Below are 24272 nucleotides of genomic sequence, written 5' to 3'. Positions count from 1 at the left end.
AGCATTAACTGAGTGTGTGCGGAGGGAGAGTGACAGCATTAACTGAGGGAGTGAGGGAGAGAAAGAGACAGCATCAACTGAGGGAGTGGAGAGAGTGACAGCATTAACTGAGGGAGTGGGGGAGAGAGTGACAGCATTAACTGAGAGAGTGAGGGAGAGAGAGTGACAGCATTAACTGAGGGAGTGAGGGAGAGAGTGACAGCATTAACTGAGTGTGTGAGGAGGGAGAGTGACAGCATTAACTGAGAGAGTGAGGGAGAGAGAGTGACAGCATTAACTGAGGGAGTGGGGAGAGAGTGACAGCATTAACTGAGGGAGTGAGGGAGAGAGAGTGACAGCATTAACTGAGGGAGTGGGGAGAGAGAGTGACAGCATTAACTGAGGGAGTGAGGGAGAGAGAGTGACAGCATTAACTGAGGGAGTGGGGAGAGAATGACAGCATTAACTGAGGGAGTGAGGGAGAGAAAGAGACAGCATCAACTGAGGGAGTGAGGGAGAGTGACAGCATTAACTGAGGGAGTGGGGAGAGAGTGACAGCATTAACTGAGGGAGAGAGTGACAGCATTAACTGAGGGAGTGAGGGAGAGTGACAGCATTAACTGAGGGAGTGGGGAGGGAGGGATTGATAAAATTAGCTGAGGGAGTGGGGAGGGAGGGAGTGATAAAATTAACTGAAGGAGTGAGGGAGGGAGAGTGACAGCGCTTCAGCAGCAAGTCACTGGATAAAGCTTTCAGAGATCTGGATGGCGTGCTATAGAAATGCAAGCATTTCTTTCTAGTTCAAGGACGTTGGGTCTAACCTTCTCGTCATAGATCTTCCTGATGCGGGTGCTCGCCTGGGCCACGGGCTCTTTCTCGCCGGTGATGAAGATCTCGTCCTTGTTGATGCTGGGAGGCGGGATGTTGATGCGAGCTCCAGTCTCCTGCATGATCTCCTGGACCACCTTGTTGTAAGCCCCGGCGATGAAGGGGTGGAAGACTTTCTCCAGGTTTATTCTCTCGACGGCCCGCTTGTCCTAGCGTCAGGGCGGAAAACGTTTGTTAAGGCAAGCAGGCGAGCTTTTACACCCCCCGCACCCCCACCTCCAACGATGCTGTCATCGCTCAGGATTTAAATTGCAATCTTTCTTTTTAAATAAACGGGAGATAAGATACAGATAATCAAGGGAGTACAGGTTAGGTTGATTGGCTATGATAAATTGACCCTTAGTGTTAGGGGGATTAAATACGTGAGGTTACGGGGATAGGGTGGGATATGTGTTGGTGCAGGGGTTACAGGGATCGGGTGGGATATGTGTCGGTGCAGGCTCGATGGGCCGAAATGGCCTCTATCTGCACTGTGGGGTTTCTGTGATTCTGTGATTCAGGAAACTTTGTGCTATCCGGCAGCGACGGGACCGAGCTGTTGCCGTCCCATCAAAAGTGCCGGACAAACCAGCGCTAATGTTGAAACATACAGAGATTTTGAGCTCCGTATCTGGCAACAAACCCTGTTGCTTAGCAACAGCTTCTGAACAGTCGGCTGTACCTTGCAAGCATCTCTGTAGCTTAGCAACAGCTTCAGCGAGACCTTGCAGAGCCTGACTGCTGAAAAAAAACCAACGAAAAGAAAAAAAACCTAACCAAACGGCTCCTGATTTTTGCCGGTGGCTCGAGCATTCCGGACAGTTAACCTCCGGATAAACCAAAGTTTCCTGTATTGAAGATGCTGTCCAAGTTGAACGGAGCCAAACTACCCCAGGCTCAATCCCAGTCAGTGCCAAGCTACCAGAATAGAGTGGGGACCACTGCAACTGGTCTCAGCATCTCTGCATTGGGATTGTAGGAACAGGAACAGCCCCTCAGCCCCTCGAGCATGTTCCGCCATTGAAATAAATCGTGGCTGATCTGTATCTTAACTCCATCTTCCTCCCCCTTGGTTCCATAACCCTTAATACCCTTGCCCATCAAAAATCTATGAATCTCAGACTTGCAATTTTCAATTGATCCCCAGCCTCAACAGCTTTTTGAGGGAGGGGAGTTACAGATTTCCACTACCCTTTGTGTGAAGAAGTGCTTCCTGACATCACCCCTGAACGGCCTGGCTCTAATTTTAAGGTTACGCCCCCTTGTCCCCCCACCAGAGGAAATAGTTTCTCTATCTACCCTATCGAATTCTTTAATCATCTTATACACCTCAATCAGATCACCCCTTAATCTTCTATACTCGAGGGAAGACAAGCCCAGTCTGTGCAACCTGTCCTCGTATTCTAACCCTTTTAGCCCCCGAGTATCATTCTGGTGAATCTGCGCTGCTCTCCCTCCAAGGCCAATATATCCTTCCTGAAGTCTAGATGTGGTGCAACCACTCTGCTTTTGTGACAAGCTTCTCTGATCTTCTACATCATCACTGCATCCCTACTCTTCTTCGACATAGTGGCCGTGGGATCTTATACGTCCACCTGGGAGGGCAGACGGGGCCTGGGGTTTAACGTCTCATCCGAGAGACGGCACCTCCGACAGCGCCGCGCTCCCTCAGCACTGCCCTGAGAGATAGGTAGCACGATTTCAGTCTATGAAAGATCTAGGAAGGGGCCACGGCAGACATGAACCATTGTGTAATAACAACAGAAAATGCTGGAAAAACTCAGCAGGTCAGGCAACATCCGTGGAGAGAAATTTGAGTTGACGTTTCGGGTCGAAACCCTTCTTCAAAACTGGAAAGAAAAGAAAATAGATCGAAGGCAGGGCTGCGATCGAACAAAAGAAGTAACAGAGACAATAAAAGGTATTCGAAACCAGACGAGATGGTAATAGGCCAGAGGAGACAAAAGACAGCTGAGATTAGGTGTGAAGTGTACTGGCAGGATAGGAGACAGCTGCCATGTGGGAGAGAGAAACAAAAGGAAAGGCGGGGGTGGGGGGGGGGGGAAAGGAAGACCCAAAACAAAGGGGTGGAAAAAATTAGAAGTAAAAAAGTAATAGGGGCCGAGGTTATGATCTGAAATTGTTGAACTCGATTTCACATCATAACCTCGGCCCCTATTACTTTTTTACTTCTAATATTTTCCACCCCTTTGTTTTGGGTCTTCCTTTCCCCCCCCCCCCCCCCCCCCCTTTCCTTTTGTTTCTCTCTCCCACCTGGCAGCTGTCTCCTATCCTGCCAGTACACTTCACACCTAATCTCAGCCGTCTTTTGTCTCCTCTGGCCTATTACCATCTCGTCTGGTTTCGAATACCTTTTATTGTCTCTTTTACTTCTTTTGTTCGATCGCAGCCCTGCCTTCGATCTATTTTATTTTCAGTCCAGTTTTGAAAAAGGGTTTCGACCCGAAACGTCAACTCAAATTTCTCTCCACGGATGTTGCCTGACCTGCTGAGTTTTTCCAGCAATTTCTGTTGTTATTTCGGATTTCCAGCATCTGCAGTATTTTGCTATCATATGAACCATTGTGTGTTTTGGCAGGAAGGGCAGACGGCCGTACCTGTTCTGCAGAGATCAGCAGGATCTCGTGCCGGGACTTCTCGATGCCCTCCTTTGTCCCCGTGATTTTGATCTGGTTGCTGGGGTCGTCGGGGCGAGGGATGTTAATTTTCGTCGCCGTCTTCAGTTCTAGCTCCTGCAGCTTCTCCCCGTTCTTGCCGATGACAAACCGATGGTGTTCTTTCGGGATGGTGACAGTAGCTGAAGCCTAAGAGAGTTAAAGAGCCCGGTGAAGCAAGGAACGCCGGCTAAATGCTCCCCGTGGAAGAGAGTGCTGGCAGACAAGGTTTGCAAATCATTTCACTTATTTTTTCAAGACCGCGGTGCCCACGGTCGGTTTGCGTATGTAAGTTTTTCCGTTACATACGGGATGGCAAGAGTTTGGGAAAGAGATTTCGGGGGGGGGGGGGGGGCGGTGGGAGGGGGGAAATCACTATGCAGCGCCACCTATTGGCCACAGTCTGCAACTACATTGTTACAGGCAACTGTTTACATACATGATTTTCATTCTAAATTTGAAATGTTGACATAAAAACCTGACAAAAAATTGTGACAAGTTGTTCAGGAATTGTTTATGTACAAATGGTATATGGGTGTCAGCCATAGCTCAGTTGGTAGCACTGAGCCAAACTGACACATCAGCGTTCGTGCAAGAGCGCATTATGTTGGCCGCAATGTTACATCTGCTAAATCTAATGGTAATCTGCACTAATATGGAAGCTTTCATGTGACAAACTGGCTCAAGGGGTTTGACACTGAGACAGTACAAGATTTAGGGGAGATGCTGAAGGCATGTCAGAGAGGTAGGCCTTGAGGCGTTTAGGAATATATGAACGTGAGTAGGCCATTCAGCCCCTCGAGCCTGTTTCGCTATTCAATTAGCTCATGGCTGATCTGTACCTTAACTCCATCTAGCCGCCTTGGTTTTTTTTATTCGTTCCTGGGATGTGGGCGTTGCTGACAAGACCAGCATTTATTGCCCATCCCCAGTTGCCCTTGAGAAGGTGGCGGTGAGCCGCCTTCTTGAACCGCTGCAGTCCGTGCAGTAAAGGAACTCCCACAGTGCTGTTAGGGAGGGAGTTCCAGGATTTTGACCCAGCGGCGATGAAGGAACGGCCGATATATTTCCAAGTCAGGATGGTGTGTGACTTGGAGGGGAACTTGGAAGGTGATGATGTCCCCATGCGCCTGCTGCCCTTGTCCTTCTAGGTGGTGGAGGTCATGGGTTTGGGAGGTGCTGTCGAAGAAGCCTTGGCGAGTTGCTGCAGTGCATCTTGTAGATGGTACACACTGCAGACACGGTGCGCCGGTGGTGGAGGGAGTGGATGTTTAAGGTGGTGGATGGGGTGCCAATCAAGTGGGCTGCTTTGTCCTGGATGGTGTCGAGCTTCTTGAGTGATATTGGTGCTGCACTCATCCAGGCAAGTGGAGAGTATTCCATCCCACTCCTAACTTGTGCCTTGTAGATGGTGGAAAGGCTTTGGGGAGTCAGGAGGTGAGACACTCGCTGCAGGATACCCAGCCTCTGACCTGCTCTTGTAGCCACAGTGTTTATGTGTTCCGTAACCCTCAATACCCTTGCCTCACAAAAACTCTATCAATCTCAGTTTTGAAATTTCCAATTGACCCCCAGCCGCAACAGCTTTTTGGGGAAGAGTTCCAGATTTCCACCACCCTTTGTGTGAAGAAGTGCTTTCTGACATCACTCCATGAACGGCCTGGCTCTAATTTTAAGGTTACGCCCCCTTGTTCTGGACTCCCCCCACACCAGAGGAAATAGTTTCTCTCTATCCACCCCCTCAACTCGTTTAATCATCTTAAGCAGCTCAATTAGATCACCCCTTAATCTTCAATAGTCACAGGAACACAAGACTAGTCTATGCAATCTGTCCTCATAATTTGACCCTTTTAGCTCTGGTATCAGCGCTGCACCCTCTCCAAGGGGAGTGGGGAGAGTGATTGCAAGACACAGCAGTTTAAGGAGACAATTACAAGGGCTAACGATTTTACCGCTGATCATGAATTGTGGGGGGGGGACGCCGCAGGGTATTCAAACAGGACTGGAGAAACTTAACCACCCTCTCCCCAACAGATTACACCTCTACTCTCTGGAGTTTAGAAGAGGTGATCTCATTGAAACACTGAGGGTGGATTGACAGGGTAGGCGCTGAGAGGCTGTTCCCCCGGGCTGGGGAGTCTAGAAATAGGGGGCATAGTCTCAGGATAAGGGGTCGGCCATTTAATACCGAGATGAGAAATGTCTTCACTCAGAGGGTTGTGAATCTTTGGAATTCTCTGCCCCAGAGGGCTGTGGGTGCTGAATCATTGAGTATATTCAAGGCTGAGATTGATAGATTTTTGGACTCTAGGGGAATCGAGGGCTAAGGGAATCGGGCGGGAAGGTGGAGTTGAGCTCGAAGATCAGCCATGATCTTATTGAATGGCGGAGCAGGCTCGAGGGGCCGAATGGCCGACTCCTGCTCCTATTTGTTATGTTTCGGACAGCGCCGTTCTGATCATGACCACTGACCTGGGTCTGAAGCCGAGCCACGATTTCCTTCCTTGCCTTCATGACAGAGTCGAGTTTGCCGGTCACCATGATGGACAGGCCCTGATCTTTGGCCAGCGAGAGCTCAATGTGGGCTCCCGTCTTCTGCATGATGTCCAGGCACACCTTCGCCTCCTCGCCTTCGCCAAACTGACTGTTGTCCTTGTACCTGCGCTCCTCCAGAGGGACGTGAAACACCTGGGCAGAGAAGAGAAACAGAAAGACGTGTAATGCCTGTCGTCTTGCCTGGGTACATAAGAACATAAGAAGTAGGAGCAGGAGTAGGCCATACAGCCCCTCGGGCCTGCTCCGCCATTCAATAGGATCATGGCTGATCCGAACCTAGACTCACGTCCACTTCCCTGCCCGCTCCCCGTAACCCCTAATTCCCTTATCAGCTAGGAAACTGTCTATCTCCATTTTAAATTTATTTAATGTCGCAGCTTCCACAGCTCTCTCGGGTAGCAAATTCCATAGATTTACTACCCTCTGAGTGAAGAAGTTTCTCCTCATCTCAGTTTTGAAAGGACAGCCCCTTATTCTAAGATTATGCCCCCTAGTTCTAGTCTCACCCATCAGTGGAAACATCCTCACCGCATCCACCCGATCAATCCCCCTCACAATCTTACATGTTTCGATAAGATCGCCTCTCATTCTTCTGAATTCCAATGAGTAGAGGCCCAACCTACTCAACCTTTCCTCATAAGTCAACCCCCTCATCTCCAGAATCAACCGAGTGAACCTTCTCTGAACTACCTCGAGAGCAAGTATATCTTTTCTTAAATATGGAAACCAAAACTGTACGCAATATTCCAGGTGTGGCCTCACCAGTACCCTGTATAACTGCAGCAAGACTTCCCTGCTTTTATACTCCATCCCCCTTGCAATAAAAGCCAAGATTCCATTGGCCTTCCTGATCACCTGCTGTACCTGCATACTAACCTTCTGTGTTTTATGCACCAGGACCCCCAGATCCCTTTGTACTGTAGCACTTTGCAGTTTCTTTCCATTTAGATAGTAACTTGCTCTTTGATTTTTTCTGCCAAAGTGCATAACCTCACACTTTCCAACATTATATTCCATCTGCCAAATGTCTGCCCACTCACTTAGCCTGTCTATGTCCTTTTGCAGGTTTTTTATGTCCTCCTCACTCACTGCTTTCCCTCCCATCTTTGTACGGTGGTCATGTTACTATAGTAGTAAGCCAGAGGTCGAGACCAATATTCCCGTTAAGCACCCGGAGGTCCAGCGCAGGCCGCTCACGGACTTTTCAATGTAAATAACCGCGCATGTGCGAAAAGGTGAACAGGCCGCGCAGCCAGTTAAAGGGCCTGCGCACCCAAAAGAAAATTACAGGGAACATTGGTCGGGACTAATAATCCAGAGAACGTGAGTTCAAATCCCATCATGACAGGAAAATCTGGAAACAAAAAGCTGCTCTCTGTAAAAGTGACCAGGAAGCTGTCGGATTGTCGTAAAAACTCAACTATTGTCCTTTAGGGAAGGAAATCTGCAGTCATTACCCGGTCTGGCCGATATGTGACTCCAGACCCACACCAATGCAAGAAAGCAAGAAAGAAAGACTTGGATTTCTATAGCGCCTTTCCTGGCCACCAGACGTCTCAAAATCTTTACAGCCAATGAAGTACTTTTTGGGGTGTAGTCACTGTTGTAATGTGAGAAACACGGCAGCCAATTTGCGCACAGCAAGGTCCCACAAACAGGAATGTGATAAATCTGTTTTGTTATGTTGGTTGAGGGATAAATATTGGCCCAGGACACCGGGGATATTTCCCCTTCAAAATAATGAGATTGACTCTTAACTGCTCCCTCTGAAACGGCCGAGTGAGCCACTCGGTCATATCAAACAACTGCTGTGGTTCACAAAGGAAGGTCCCACCACCACCTTTCCAGAACCACCAGGGATGGGCAATGCATACCAGCCTTGCCGGTGATGCCCACATCCCAAGAATGACTCGCCGGCTCTTCTTCGAAAGTGCCCCTGGGGATCGTCTACGCCCACCTAGAGAGAGAGCAGACGGGGTCTCGGTTTAACGTCTCATCTGAAAAACGGTGCCTCCGACAATGCGGCACTCCCTCAGTACTGCACTGGAGTGTCAGCCCGGGGTACGACAGACCAGTTCGCCTGACAATAGTCGTCGGGAAAATGCTAGAATCTATTATTAAATTGAAAGAAAGACTTGGTTTTCCACAGCACCTTTCACCATCACTGGATGCCTCAAAGCGCTTTTACAGCTACTTGAAGTGCAGTCGCTGTTGTAATGTGGGAAATGCGGCAGCCAATCCGCGCACAGCAAGGTCCCATAAACAGCAATGTGATAACGACCAGATAATCTGTTTTTGTTGTGTTGGTTGAGGGATAAATACCGGCCCCAGGACACCGGGGAGAACTCCTCCCCTGCTCTTCTTCGAAATAGTGGCCGTGGGATCTTTTACGTCCACCTGAGGGGGCAGCCTGGGTTTAACGTCTCATCCGAAAGACGGCACCTCCGACAGTGCAGCACTGCGCCGGAGTGTCAGCTTAGCCTTAAGTGCTCAAGTCTCTGTGAGGATTAGTGAGGATTAGCTGCCTAATTCTAATCTTGATACAAGGCCTGGTCATTGTCAATAGTTTGCTCTGATTTTCTTCTTATTGATCTTTGTAGCGACTGCTTACAACTGGGTGGCTTGCTAGGCCACTTGGGAAGCCCATGGTCTGCTGGGTTGCTGGCCCAGTACCATAACCATTAGGCTACCCCACCCTCTTTGAATTAACATCATTTATAGCTGTGTCGGCCGTGGCTCGCACTCTCTCGCCTCTGAGTCAGAAGGTTGTGGGTTCGAGTCCCGCTCCAGAGACTTGAGCACAAAGATGTCAGCTGACACTCCCAGTGCAGTACTGAGGGATGAGACGTTAAACCGAGGCTCCGTCTACTCTCTCAGGTGGTTGTAAAAGATCCCATGGCACTTTTCCGAAGAAGAGCAGGGGAGTTATCACATTGCTGTTTGTGGGAGCTTGCTGTGCGCAAATTGGCTGCCGCGTTGCCTACATTACAACAGTGACTACCCTTCAAAAGTACTTCTTTGGCTGTAAAGCACTTATGGACGTCCTGGGGTTGTGAAAGGCACTATTAAAGTTTTTCTTCCTTTTCTTTCCCTGGGTATGTTCTGACCTTCGACAGTAACACCATCAACAGCTTAAGAGGGTCACCATTGACCAGAAGCTGAATTAGCCCAGGCATATCAACACCATGCCTACAAGAGCAGGTAAGAGCACAGGTACTCTGCAACGAGTGCCTCACCTCCTGACTCCCTCAAAACCTGTCCACCATCTACAAGGCTGGTCAGGAGGGTGATGGAATACTCACCACTAGCCTGGATAGGTTACGGGGCCACAACACTAATGTGGTTCAACAGCATCCATGACAGAGCACAGTTCATTCGATTGGTGCCCTTGCCCCCTGAACTCAATATTCACCCCCCTCCGCCACCGGTACAATGCGTTTGCATTATCTACAAGGTGCACTGCAGCAACTCACCCTGGTTACTTCAACAGCGCTTCACTTCCTGTTTCATCTACAATCAAGAACGACAAGAGCGGCAATGTTGAGGGAACACCATCATCTCTGAGTCAGATACTACTCTGAAGGACACTGGTGAACAACAATTGGCAGCCGATCAACCACCTTAAACATTCACTCCCTCCATCACTGGCGCACCGTGGCTGCAGTGTGTACCGTCTACAAGATGCACTGCAGCAACTCGCCAAGGCTTCTTCAGCAGCACCTCCCAAACCCGCGACCTCAACCACCTAGAAGGACAAGGGCAACAGGCGCACGGGAACACCACCACCTCCAAGTTCCCCTCCAAGTCACGCACCATCCTGGCTTGGAGATATAGCGGCCGTTCCTTCATCGTCGCTGGGTCAAAATCTTGGAACTCCCTCCCTGACGGCACTGTGGGAGCACCTTCACCACACGGACTGCAGCGGTTCAAGAAGGCGGCTCACCACCTCCTTCTCAAGGGCAATTAGGGATGGGCAGCGACGACCATCATCCCATGAATGAATAAAACAAAACAATCCAGCAGCATTCATGGTCTTTTTGCCCCAGTGCCAGCCCACAAATGACCAGATTTATTGATTTCAGTATTACCCTGTGCCATGGTAGGATCTGAACTCACAATCTCTGGGTTGGTAGCCCACTACCATAATCATTACACGAGCATACCCCTATGTGGAATCCAGTCCATGAGCACTGACAGGTATCTCCAAGCTCTCTTCACCAAGACACTACAGTCTGATAGCCTGTAACTATGGTCCACAGACGCACTACACCCCGAAGAAGAGCAGGGGAGTTCTCCCTGGTGTCCTAGGCCTATAGTTGTCCCTCAGCCAACACCTGAAAACAGGTTATCTGGTTATTATCACATTGCTGTTTGTGGGAGCTTGCTGTGCGCAAATTGGCTGCCACATTTCCTACATTACAACAGTGACTACACGCCAAAAAGTGCTTCATTGGCTGTAAAGTGCTTTGGGACATCCTGAGGTTGTGCAAGGCGCTGTAGAAATGCAAACCTTTCTTTTTTATTTCAATACAGTAAGGTTGCAGAGTGGAGTCAGATTGCATAGGACACCACATTGGGAACAACAACAACTGGTATTTACAGGAAACTTTGGTTTATCCGGAGGTTGTATGTCCGGAGTACTCGATCTAACGGCAAAAATCAGGAGCCGTTTCCTGTAAGTTTTTTTAGATCTCGTTCTTTTTTTTCCCCCAGTCAGCCACTGCAAGGTCTGTAGCTATAGCAACAGCTTCGGCTAGAGACGCTTGCAGCTGCAGCCGACTCTTTAGAAGCTGTTGCTAAGCAACAGTGTTTGTTGTCAGATACGGAGATGAAAACCTCCGTATGCTTCAACATTAACTTTGTATGTCCGGCAGTTTTGATAGATTGGCAACACGCCGGTCCCGTCGGTGCCGGATATCACAAAGTTTCCTGTATATGGTGCCTTTAACGTAGTTAAAACGTCCCAAAGCGCTGCACAGGAGCAGTTATCAAACAAAATATGACACGGAGCCACATAAGGAGATATTAGGGCAGAGTTTGGTCAAAGAGGTAGGTTTTAAGGAGCCTCTTAAAGGAGGAAAGAGAGATAGAGAGGCAGAGCAGTGTACGGAGGGGATTCCAGAGCTTAAGACCTAGGCAGCTGAAGGCACGGCCACCAGTGGCGGAGCGATTAAAATCAGGGATGCTCAGGGGGTCAGAAGTGGAGGAACGCAGAGATCTCGGAGGGCTGGAGGAGATTACAGAGATAGGGAGAGGAGGGCAAAGCCATGGAGGGAATCTGAAAACAAGGATGAGAATTTGAAAATCGAAGCGTTGCCGGACCGGGAGCCAATGTAGGTCTAAGGAGGAGCAAGAGAGGAATCTTCAGTGGAGCAATCAAAAGTTCTTGACACAATGGTTGTGGAGGAAAGGTAAAAGTAGATTCTAAAACATTAAGACTGGTGGTGCTAGAAGAACATGTCGAGCAATTCTAATACTGACTCCTTTAAGGGAAGTGAATACTCAGTCTCTGTTTCACCTCACCGACGACCGTTATCAGTCAAACTACTGATGCACAAATGGTCAGGGGAAATGAGTCACTGTCAGCACTGAATTTCTACAATGAACAGGTTTTCCTGTTTGTTACGGGAAGGTTCATGCAAACCCTGGCAATCCTGGAACACTAATAAAGCAAGAAACAGGATGTGTCAGTCTTAGTCTGAGAATGGACGAGTTGCTTTTTTCCCGAACAGCAACTCACAATTTCCAACCTTCACTGGGATGCGCACATCCGCCGGTGAATAGCTATCCACGTCATCCCGCAGTCCTCACTAGCGGATCTGCCGCAGCCTCGGACTGGGGTCCAGAGCACAGTTGTGATGTTTAGCTGCGAGTCTGGCCTGTCCTTCAAAAGTCACTTAGAACTAGCTACTTCGAAACTGCTGAGCTCCGTCAGAGTCCAGTTATAGCTGCTTCTAAATTTCAGATCACCACTTGCTTTTTTTTTTCCTTGATTGTTTTGCACTGTAACAAAATGTGACATCTGACGTGCGGCTCATCCAGGACCGGTCATCGGACTGGCAGTCTGGCAATACAGAGGCGATGGAGGGGTCAAGAGAGGTGGTGGAGACTGGGTGTCGTCAGTTCACATGTGGAAGCTGAGGCCACATCCGAAGACGAGGAAGAAAAAAGGGTCGAAGAGTAGATCCGCGCGGAGCACTGGAGGTGCAGGGGCGGCAAGGGAAACCATTGCTGGAGATGCTTTGGTTACAGTCGGATAGGTAAGGGTGGAACCAAGTGAGGGCAGTCCCACCGAGATGGACAACAGACGAGTGGCATTGGAGGAAGCTGGTGTGGTCAACTGTGTCTGCAGAGAGGTTGAGGAGGACGATGCACCATGATCGTAGTCAAAGAGAATGTGGGGGAAATTCGGTACCGCCCCGCTTGGGCTGCAATTATCGGCCGGGCGCAAAGTTTAGCACCTGGCGCTAATTATCACCTCCAACTGCAAACTTGGCTTATATCTGAATGGCAATAGATTGGGAGAAGGGGAAGTGCAACGAGACCTGGGTGTCCTTGTGCACCAGTCGCTGAAGGTAAGCATGCAGGTGCAGCAGGCGGTTAAGAAGGCAAATGGTATGTTGGCCTTCGTAGCGAGAAGGTTTGAGTACAGGAACAAGGATGTCTTGCTGCAGTTGTACAGGGCCTTGGTGAGACCACACCTTGAGTATTGTGTGCAGTTTTGGTCGCCTTATCTGAGGAACGATGTTCTTGCCATGGAGGGAGTTCAGCGAAGATTCACCAGGCTGATACCTGGGATGGCAGGAATGACATATGAGGAGAAATTGGATCGATTGGGCTTATACTCGCTGGAGTTTCGAAGAATGAGAGGGGATCTCATCGAAACTTAGAAAATTCTAACAGGACTAGACAGACTAGATGCTGGAAGGATGTTCCCGATGGTCGGGGAGTCCAGAACCAGGGGTCACAGTCTAAGGATAAGGGGTAGGCCATTTAGGACAGAAATGAGGAGGAATTTCTTCACCCAGAGAGTGGTGAACCTGTGGAATTCTCTACCACAGAAGGCAGTAGAGGCCAATTCATTAAATATATTCAAGAAGGAGTTGGATATATTTCTCAAGGCTAAAGGGATCAGGGGATATGGGGAGAAAGCAGGGACGGGTACTGAATTTGGATGATCAGCCATGATCGCATTGAATGGCGGAGCAGGCTCGAGGGGCCGAATGGCCTACTCCGCTCCTATCTTCTATGTTTCTATCGCCCCTGGAGGTGATTTGAGCGCTAAATCAGGTGCTACACACATCTCTTAAGGCGCAAAGGCCGAGGAGCGAGGCGCTACCTCAGAGCGCTGGCGAAGCTCCTGTGATGTCAGTCAGCAATGGAACACAGACACACTGGCGCGGGCCAGTTCTTAAAGGGGAGGGTCGAACTTGCTCTCCATCCACACCCTGCTCATTGCAGCCTTGAATCTCGGCCTGGAGAGACCTGTACATCAAATCTGCTGGAAAGAACAATGGAGAGGCCCAGGGAAAGAGCTCAGAGTGCAGCCCCCTTAGTCTCTTCTAAATCGATGCAAGGAAGGTCAAATCAAAATGAACCTACAAAGTGCTGCTCAGTATCCAAAACTCCTTCACACAGCGTTGAATCTCTCCAGAAGTCTCTCTCTCTCAGAATGTGTGGTGCAAAAATGTCGCTGACAAAAAAAGGCAGGAAGCGGTCGCCTTTAAATAGCGCTCCCCCAGTCCCTTCCTGACTGCAAAACGTTCCCCTCTACCTGACGTTGCTAGCGGCAGGCAGAAAGGCAGGGGGCGCCACTCAATATCCGGTCCGGGGCGCTACCAGGGCATTGCACGCTCGACTGATGTCACGATCTGCGGGCGCAGGAGATTGCGGCAGTAGTGTTTAGCGCCCCCGCAAAATGTCTGGTCAATTTCGCGAGCGGCGCAAACATCGCCGCGCCCTCTTAAGGCGCTAATCAACCGAAATTTTCCCCCCGATATCTCTTGTGGCTTTGTTTAGGGCTGTTTTGGTGCTGTGCGTATTAACGTGCCCTTAAAAGAGTCAGCCGTGACTCAGTGGGTCGCACTCTTGCCCCTGAGTCATAAGGTTGTGGGTTCGTAGTCCCACTCCAGAGACTTGAGCAGAAAAATCTAGGCTGACACTCAAGTGCAGTACAGGAAACTTTCTGGTATCCGGCACCGACGGGACCGAGCTGGTGCCGTTAGATCAAAACTGCTGTAGAAACCAGCGCTAATGTTAAAACATACGGAGCTCAGAGCTCCGTGTGAAGCAACAAACCCTGTTGCTTAGCAACAGCTTCAAAACAGTCGGCGCAGCTTGCAAGCGTCTAGCTGAAGCTGTTGCTTAGCTAGAGAGACGCTTGCAGAGCCAGGACTGGAGAAAAGAAGCAACGAAAAGAAAAAAAATTATCTGAACCGACTCCTGAATTTTGCCGGTAGATAGAGCTTTCCGGACATTTAACCTCCGGATAAACGAAAGTTTCCTGTACTGAGGGAGTGCTGCACTGTCGGGGATGCCGTCTATTGGATGAGATGTTAAACCGAGAACCTGTCTTCCCTCTCAGGCAGACGTAAAAGAGCAGGGGAGTTCTCCCCAGTGTCCTGGCCAATATTTAGCCCTCAACCAATATAAAAAAAGACGATCTAGTCATTACCTCATTGCTGTTTGTGGGACCTTGCTGTGCACAAATTGGCTGCTACATTTCCTACATTACAACAGTTAAAAAAGAAAGTAGTTCGTTGGCTGTGAAGCGCTTTGGGACGTCCTGAGGTCATGAAAGGCGGTATAGAAATACAAGTCTTTCTTCAATAGATTCTTGGATCTATTCATGTTCCGTATACACTACAGACAGTGTTCGCATACCTGGGTGATTACTGAGGATTTGATTGGTCGGATTTTGCTCCACGCTCCAACTGGTTCACCGGACTTGTCCCCGGGCGCGCTCTTCTCAGGGAGGGGAGGGAAAGCCTCCAGGTAAGTGGGGATGTAAGCTTCATCCTCAGGTACTCCACCTGCAAACACATGGGCAACAACAACAGAAAATCCATGAGTAGTGCAAATATGCTGCATTTAAAGGGGAAGGTAAGTATGTGTGGAGGGGTGGGGGGGGGGAACTATTTCAAATATTTTTTTGATTTATTCACGGGATGTGGGCGTCACTGGCAAGGCCAGCATTCATTGCCCATCCCTAACTGCTCTTGGTACAGGAAACTCTCGATTTACCGGCACCCAAACAACCGGAAATCTCGGTGAACCGGCAAAATTCAGGAGTAGGTTCAGGTAAGTTTTTCTTCATATTAGTGGCCGTTCCTGGATCTGTGGCCGTGTAACCGGGGGTTTCTGCACTTGTTGCTAAGCAACAGGGACGCTTGGTCTGTGGTCGGGCTTCTTGCAGCTGTTGCTAAGCAACAGGGAAGCCTTGTTTTTGTTGCTGTGAACGGAGCTCTCGTACCTTTTAACTATAACTCTCTGTAATCCGGACTTTTTGATAAACCGGCACCACGCCGGTCCCGTCGGTGCCGGATAATAAAGAGTTTCCTGTATACAACTGAGTGGCTTGCTAGGCCATTTCAGAGGGCAGTTAACAGTAAACCACATTGCTGTGGGTCTGGAGTCACATGTAGGCCAGACCGGGTAAGGACGGCAGATTTCCTTCCCTAAAGGGCATTAGTGAACTAGATGGGTTTTTATGACAATGATCATCATTGCTGATATTGGCTTTTTTATTCCAGATTTATTTAATGAACTGAATTTAAATTCCCCAGCTGCCCCTGGTGGGTTTTGAACTCATGTCTCTGGATCATTACTCACTTTAAAAGTACTTCATTGGCTGTAAAGCACTTTGGGACATCCTGAGGTCGTAAAAGGCGCTATATAAATGCAAGTCTTTTACGACAATGGCGGACAGGAAAAGACCCACTGGCCCATCCAGCCCGACCCACACAACTGCGATGCACCACAATACAGATACTCCCCCCCGCCCCACCCGCTTTGGGATGTCCTGAGGTCGTGAAAGGCTTAGTGCCTTTACCACCAGGTCAAAGGGGCTGCCAGTAATGTAGGGCCTACAAGATCTTCAGGCTCACACGTTTGCTGCACCATTTACAGAGTGTCAGACAATGGAAAAGTCACTATGCTATAGCTCAGGTATCAACCTTTCTCATGGTCTTGCTAAAGACTGCAGCCATCACACTGACCTCTGGTCTCCTGGTCTCCTAAGCCGCTGCGATGTTCAGCAAAGCTCTCTGGTGTAAGCACAGCTACCGAGCTCATGGTTCCAAACCCAGGTTTGACAGATTCCGATATTCCACTGAAATGACAATTAAAGATGGCGCCGTCAGCATCGGCTCACCAAGACTGCACCATCGGGAGCGGTAGCACCGCCACGCAACGTGCTGGAGCCCTGCGCCACGGGGAGGGAAGGACATGGCTTTCACATATTACATCGAATTACACAGAATCTACAGCATAGAAACAGGCCATTCGGCCCAACTGGTCTATGCCGGTGTTTATGCTCCACACGAGCCTCCTGCCACCTCCTCTTCATAGCCCATCAGCATATCCTTCTATTCCTTTCTCCCTCATGTACTTATCTAGCTTCCCCTTAAATGCATCTATGCTATTCACCTCAACCAGTCCCTGTGGTAGCGAGTTCCACATTCTCACCACTCTCCAGGTAAAGAAGTTTCTCCTGAATTCCTCATTTGATTTATTAGTGACTATCTTATATTTAAGACCCCTAGTTCTGGTCTCTCCCACGAGTGCAAACATTTTCTCTACGTCTACCCTATCGAACTTCCTAAGTTTAAAGACCTCTATCAGGTCATCCCTCAGCCTTCTCTTTTCTAGAGAAAAGAGCCCCAGTCTGGTTCAATCTTTCCTGACAGGTACAACCTCTCAGTCCTGGTGTCATCGTTGTGAATCTTTTGTTGCACCTTCCCCCGTGCCTCTATATCCTTATTGCAATACGGAGACCAGAACTGTTCACAGTACTCCAAGTGTGGTCTAACCAAGGTTCGATACAAGTTTAGCATAACTTCTCGGCTTTTCAATTCTATCCCTGTAGAAATGAACCCTGGTGCATGGTTTCTTTTTTAATAGTCTTATTTATCTTTTTTTTAAAGTGATTTCTGTATCTGTACCTGTACCCCTTGCAACTCTCCGTGCATCCTATTTGTTTTAATTCGCCCATGTAGCCTAACTAAACTCACCTGCAAAATGGTCTAAAGCCAGATAAGTCCGTCCTGAACAAGGCTACCGGTGTCGCTTCAGTGTGACTTTATGTCTTTGGTCCTGAAGGGAAAGGAAAAGCAGGTGGGTTTAGTATCACAACTCTTCGGCTCCTCGCTAAAAAAAACACGGCCGCGTGGATATATTAAACGTTACTGCAGCAACAGCATCAAAATCACAGAACTAAGCTGTTCGGGAAGCCACCGCACGACAACAACAACCACCTCCATTTACAGGAAACTTTGGTTTATCCGGAGGTTAACTGTCCGGAATGCTCGAGCCACCGGCAAAAATCAGGAGCCGTTTCGTTAGGTTTTTTTTTCTTTTCGTTGCTTTTTTTTCACCAGTCAGGCTCTGCAAGGTCTCGCTGAAGCTGTTGCTAAGCTACAGAGACGCTTGCAAGCTACGGCCGACTGTTTAGAAGCTGTTGCTAAGCAACAGGGTTTGTTGCCAGATACGGAGCTCAAAATCTCCATATGTTTCAACATTAGCGCTGGTTTGTCCGGCAGTTTTGATGGGACGGCAACAGCTCGGTCCCGTCGGTGCCGGATAGCACAAAGTTTCCTGTATGCAGCATTAACAATAGACAGATGCCTCTGTAGCGGATTGAAGCGGTGTTCGACTTTCGGGAAAGGCTCGGCACCTCAAATCGTTGCCGTGAACTTGTCCAGCCAGATGACATGCCACCAGTGCAGGATATGAGGCGTTGCGCAGCCGGTGAACAACGCCGGTGAACAGGATACGGATGGCAACATTTGCTCCGGAAGGCATGGTCTGTTTGCCTTCACCACGTTAAGGTTTCTCTGTCAGCGCCACCCTGTGCAACTCCTGCAGGTGCCCAACAGCAGACTAGGGCCTAATCAGTTGCTAAAGGCGTGGTTCATAACCAGATGGAGCAGGAACATAGGAACAGGAGGAGGCCATTCAGCCCCTCGAGCCTGCTCTGCCATTCACTTAGATCATGGCTGATCTCTACCTCTAATCCATTTACCCGCCTTAGCTCATATCCCTCGATACCCTTACCTAACCAAAATTACATCAAATTTTACAGCACAGAAACAGGCCAGTCAGCCCAACTCTTCTATCCCGGCGTTTATGCTCCAACTGAGTCTCCCCCGTCCTACTACATCTCACCCTATCAGCATCATCCTACTATTCCTTTCTCCTTCAAGCACTGATCGAGTTTTCCCTTAAGTGCATCTAAGCTATTCGCCCCAACCACTCCATGTGGTAGCGAGCCTATCGATCTCATAGGAACAGGAGGAGGCCATTCAGCCCCTCAAGCCTGTTCCGCCATTCAATGAGATCATGGCTGATCTGTACCTTAACTCCGTCTACCTACCTTGGTTCCGTAGCCCTGAATACCCTTGCCCAACAGAAGTCTATCCATCTCATCTTGAGCCTTGAAAGCTCCGATTGTCCCGCAGCAGCATCCACAGCCCATTCCAGGTTTCCACTACCCTTGGGACACTGGTTGGAATTCAGTCCGTGTCGAGTGGCTCATCCCAAGGCAGCTGCATCCACAGCAGGAGAGGAACACCACCTGGTCTCCTGGGTGGGCAGATGCCCTCCCTCCTACCCCACCCCCACCGATCCTGATCACTATCTACTGAGCTCTGCTGCAAAGTCTGGGTCACCGGATGGACAAGCAGGTTAGGCACAGGGCTGAGCTCGGCTGCGAGGGCCTCCGGCGGCCTAAACGGAGCGCCTACGCCAGCTGGCGGACGCGAGGAAAGAGCCACTTGACCGAGGTGGTCCGGGCCTGTGGGAAATGTATTCATTCTGAGAACCGTCGGTCTTCGGGGCCGAGAAGCGTGAGACAAAAATAAAGAGAGCTAGGCAAAGGGTACTAACCATGAATTGTCTAGGTCACCCAAGGTTTTCATCGAGCAAATCTTCTCCTAAAGCTCGCTCAGTCATACACTTATGACATCACGCGTGACAAGCAGGGTTATTATTACATCATTCTATTTACAGCTGTGTCTCTGTGACCTCATCACACTGCAGCTCAGAAAGACTGGAGATGGTAAATGTAGGAGAGGGGGGGGGGGGGAAACAGCTGACACAACAGCAGGGACAGGAGCAGGCCTGCAAATCACGAGGCATTAGGAGCGGGAGATGATATTAAAGTTACTTAGCCGCCAGTTCTTTTTTATAAAACACTGGTCTAACTATACACACATGCACACTCACAGACATGCGCGCGCACAAATGCACCACACTACCACACGCATATACGCAGACACACACACACACGTACACACATGCACAACACGCACATACGCAGACACACATATATACATGCGCACACGCGCATATGCAGACACACGCGTGCACGTACACATATATACTCGTGCACGGACACACACAGACAGCCAGAGGTCAATCAGAGTTAAATTGCTCTTTTGTGAGACAGAAATTTCTGGCTCCAGGTCAGAAAGAAACAGCGTGAAATGCCTGTCTTTCTTCCAGATTTTTTGTTACATGCCTCCGACACTCTGAAGCAGGATATCTAAACTGTGATGAGTACTCTCAAACAACACGTAGATAAATGAGAGGACATGTTCCATAAAGAAAGCCCAGCAGATTATTATAACCCAGTGGGTTTTGTGTTAAAAAGCTTATCATTTTAGACAAATTGATTTCGAATTTTTAATATAATATACATTCTGATGGAATCCACCTTGGGAGTTCACACACCTTGGGCTAAAGAAAGATCGATGCTTGCTCAAAAGGTAGCGCTGAATTAAACATCAGATCCTTTAGATTCAGATTACAGACCCGAAGCCTGTCATTACTTGGAACAGCAGTCTGTACTCAACGAGACTTGAGAACAAAATCCAGGTCGACGCTCCCAGGGCAGCGCAGAGGGAGCGCTGCACTGCCGGAGGTGCCATCTTTTGGACGAGATGTTAAACCGAGGCCCGGTCTGCCCTCTTCGGTCGGATGTAAAAGATCCCATATTTCAAAGAAGAGCAGGGGCGTGCCTGGTGTCCTGTGGCCACTATTTATCCCTGAACCAACATCATTAAGAAACAGACGATCTGGTCATTTATCTCGCTGCCGTTTGTGGGAGCTTGCTGTGCGCAGATTGGCTGCCGCGTCTCCTACATTACAACAGTGACTCCACTTTAAAAAGTGTATTGGCTGTAAGGTACTTTGGGAACGCTCTGAGGTTATGCAAAGCGTTAGAGAAATGCAAGTTTTTCTTTCATCCTCTCTCTTCTGCAGCTGCTTCTAGGGGAGGCTTCTGGCCTCTCGGGAGGCCGTAACAGCACCTCCGCTACTTTACAGCACTGCCGCTGAAGGTGGGAGTGGCCCTCGGCGACAGCTTTCTAATATGAAGGAGGTGAGATGAGCGTTAGCGAGGGCTGCGGTTGGGGAATTATTGGAAAGTAATTCAAAAGGTACAGATGGGACATGAGGAATACATTGGAGGCTTGGAAGTATCTTAATGTAGAGAACGTTTAATTAGATACGCTTCAAGCCCCAGCTAATATTTCACTCCATGAAGCCGTTTAGCATTTTAAGTAAAGACTGGTCTGTTGGCACTCTGGTTAATTAAACTTTTTTTTAAGTGGAAACTCTTCGGTGAGTTTGGTCCTCGTAATAACGTGAGAGAACACACGCTGTGCCATAATCAAGTACCCTCTATTCTCCACCATAAATCCATTTGCCATTGAGCTGCCTGTTTCTGAAGGCACGTTTGACAAAAGAGATCATTTTTATTCAAAAGTCTCTGACATGAATCAGTCATTCATGAAAGAAAGACTTATGAAATAATACTGAGCGGCCTGCGGGTGGCGCTGTCCAGGGAGAGTATAAATACTCAGGCACGGGCCCAGCTTGCGCAGGACATTGTTAACAGGAACTAGTGAAGGACACAGCTAGACCTCCATGCTGTAAAACAGTTGATTAAAGCTTTGTTTAACGCTTAGACCAAGTGCCTAGTAGTTTTCTTACGTCAGTCTCTTCATTGCTTTTTTTGGCAAACGCAAATTTATAGCTCCCCAAAGGCTTGGCGAGTTTATCCAGTGTGTAGCCGAGCCACACAGAGCAGAGTTTACCCGGGTTCCACTCCCAGTCTGCGCTGAGGTGGTTGGTCTCGGCCGTGGCACTGCAAATACCCTTAACAGAGTCCAGGCTGACACTCCCAGGGCAGTACAAAGGGAGCGCTGCACTGTCAGAGGTGCCGTCTTTCGGGTGAGACGTTACACCTCTCGGGGTGCGACGCAAAAGACCCCATGGTCTTCGAAGAAGAGCAGGGGGGAGTTCTCCCCGCTGTCCTGGGGCCAATATTTATCCCTCACCCAACATCACCAAAACAGATGATCTGGTCATTATCACACTGCTGTTTGTGGGAGCTTGCTGTGCACAAAAAATCGGCTGCCGCGTTTCCCACATTACAACAGCGACTACGCTGTACTGGTTGTAAAGCGCTGTGGGGCATCCTGAGGTTGTGAAAGGCAAGTTCTTTCTTAGTGCATTGGTTGGGGCTGGGGGGGGGGGGGGGGGCGTGGAGGAGTGGAGAAATACAACCAGAATTCCCAACTCCTAACGCTTCCCACATAACCCCTGCTGGAAGTTTTATTTTTATTCTTTCACGGGATGTGGGCGTCGCTGGCAACACCAGCAGTTATTGCGCATCCCTAATTGAACAACGGAGTGGCTCGCTGGGCCATTTCAGAGGGTAGTTAAGATTCAACTGCTGTGGGTCTGGAGTCACATATCGGCCAGACCGGGTAAGGATGATAGATTTCCTTCCCTAAAGGACATTAGCGAACCAGATGGGCTCTTATGACAATCTGGTAGTCTCATGGTCACTTGCTTTTCATTCCAGATTTATTTAATTAACTGAATTTAAATTCCATGGTTGCCGTGGTTGGATTTTGAACTCACGTCTCCGGATCATTAGTCTTGGTCTCTGGATTACTGGTCCTGTGACATAACCACTACACTACCGTTCCGTACGGCTCAGCTGTAATGCCTCACTAGGTCAATAACAGCTACTTGAGAGCCAAGTACCGGACAGATGCCAACAAGTGCCTGTGGAACCATATGGCAGCAAAAAGCCAGTGCCCTGGGGAGAAACCTGGCTAGAAATAAACAACTTGAATTTGTATAGCGCCTTTAACGTAGTAAAACGTCCCAAGGCGCTTCACGGGAGCGCTAGCAAACAAAATCAAAATCTCACACCCAGCCACATAAGGAGGACTTGGGTTAAAGGGGTAGGTTTTAAGGAGGAGAAAGCAGTTTAGGGAGGGAATTCCAGCGCTGAGGGAAATAAAATGAGAATTTCATGCCCCTCGACCTTTGCAACCATCGCTTAAAGACAGAAATGTCGAGTTTACGATAGTCACAGTAATCCAATGACATGGATTCAAATTTTAAAATACTGGGCTTCCCACAGCCAAGAATCTCGACTGAGAATATCTGGCTGTATTTAACCGGTGTCTTTAAACGATGAATCGCGCTTGATGGGGAAGGGGATGATACACCAGGTAATATAAACACATTTCCTTTAATCATTATAACATAGAACCATAGAATGATACAGCACAGAAGGCCACTCGGCTCATCGTGCCTATGCCCACTCTTTGAAAGAGCTCTCCAATTAGTCCCACTCGCCTGCTCTTTCTCTGTAGCCTTGCAGTTTTTTTCACTTCAAGTACAGTATATATCCGATTCCCTTTTGAAAGCTACTACTGAATCTGCTTCCACGCCAGTCTGCTATATAAAAAGACGTTTCCTCATCTCTCGTCTGGTTCTTTTGACAACTACCTTCAATCTGTGTCCTCTGGTTACCGACCCTTCTGCCATTGGAAACAGTTTCTTCTTAGTTACTCTGTCAAAACCTTTCATCATTTTGAACACCTCTCCTCCTAACCTTCTCTGCTCTAAGGAGAACAATCCCAGCTTCTCCAGTCTCTCCACGTAACTGAAGTCCCCTCACCCCTGGTACCGTTACAACATTTATGTGACAATTCAGTCGAGTGCATGCTCCCGTCACCAGTCAGCGCATTACATGATCGCAAAGACGTGTGCAACCAAAGCCAAGGTGGTGTAATGGTGTGCCGATCCACTGCTCTTAAACACTGCCTCAAACCGGCTCCCAGCGCCAGAGACACACCTGTAACCGCCGGCACTGCACCCTCGCATGGCACAGCTCTCTCTCTCCAGACCCAGCGTGAGGACGGAAATCCACGGGGGGGCTGCTGCTGCTGGCTGCTCTTGTCAAATGGACAGGCGATTAAAAACGTCACCCAGCCATCGTTGCATCTGATACACTGACAGCCTCGGGAGCCGCTTGCTGTTCTTTTGCGTCACGTGCCACCAAAGCCTGTGCACGGATCACAAGTGCACACTTTCCTCAGGGAAGTCGGTGCCGCCAATAACAACAGCTGAATAACAACCCTCCCTCTTTGGAGGTGTGGGAACCTGCTTAATAACTCAGCAGAGTATTTTTCTCATTAAACCAATTTAAACCGTTGCATCATCTGAGACATAAACAATCTCACGTTGCTTTCCAATTCAAAGCCAGCTTACACAGGACAGCAATGAACCGCAGCTCTGATAGGCCTGATGTGTGTCTCAGCTGATGCAACGGTTCAAATTGGTTTAGAAAGAAAGACTTGCATTTCTATCATGTCTTTCACGACCACTGGACGTCTCAAAGCGCTTTACAGCCAATGAGGTACAGGGAACTTTTTTTAATCCGGCACCGACGGGACCGACGTGGTGCCGGTGCATCAAAAATTCCGGATAACCGAACGCTATAGTAAAAGATACGGAGAGCTGAGAGCTCCGTATAAAGCAACAAACCCTGTTGCTTAGCAACAGGTGCAGAACAATGGCCACAAGTTCCAAGCGTCTCTGTAGCTTAGCAACAGCTGCAGCCACACCCTTGCACAGCAACAAATGGAGGAAGGCAAGTATTAAAAGTTA

At 48.9% G+C, this 24272-nt stretch overlaps 1 protein-coding gene across 5 annotated transcripts in view; it reads right to left on the bottom strand.

The window, feature by feature from the left end:
* Nucleotides 1–24272, bottom strand: part of hdlbpb (high density lipoprotein binding protein b) — a 180824-nt gene that overhangs the window by 141606 nt on the left and 14946 nt on the right. For 4 of the 5 annotated variants that reach the window (XM_085977349.1, XM_085977348.1, XM_085977352.1 and 1 more), the window contains 6 exons: nucleotides 17309–17390; nucleotides 16295–16407; nucleotides 14961–15109; nucleotides 5994–6209; nucleotides 3465–3671; nucleotides 801–1016 (listed from right to left, as the gene is read on the bottom strand). In XM_085977349.1, coding sequence (XP_085833475.1) covers nucleotides 801–1016; nucleotides 3465–3671; nucleotides 5994–6209; nucleotides 14961–15109; nucleotides 16295–16370 — 864 coding nt within the window. In that variant the 5' untranslated portion in view covers nucleotides 16371–16407; nucleotides 17309–17390. Of the gene's footprint in view, nucleotides 1–800; nucleotides 1017–3464; nucleotides 3672–5993; nucleotides 6210–14960; nucleotides 15110–16294; nucleotides 16408–17308; nucleotides 17391–23457; nucleotides 23625–24272 lie in introns of those variants that run through there. The other variant, XM_085977350.1, reaches the window with a different exon arrangement.

The sequence above is a fragment of the Somniosus microcephalus genome, unplaced genomic scaffold (assembly GCF_052327205.1).
Source record: "Somniosus microcephalus isolate GS21.2 unplaced genomic scaffold, FLI_Smic_1.0 unresolved_chr4, whole genome shotgun sequence".
Lineage (NCBI taxonomy): Eukaryota > Metazoa > Chordata > Chondrichthyes > Squaliformes > Somniosidae > Somniosus > Somniosus microcephalus.
This window is presented reverse-complemented; position numbering and strand designations above follow the sequence as displayed.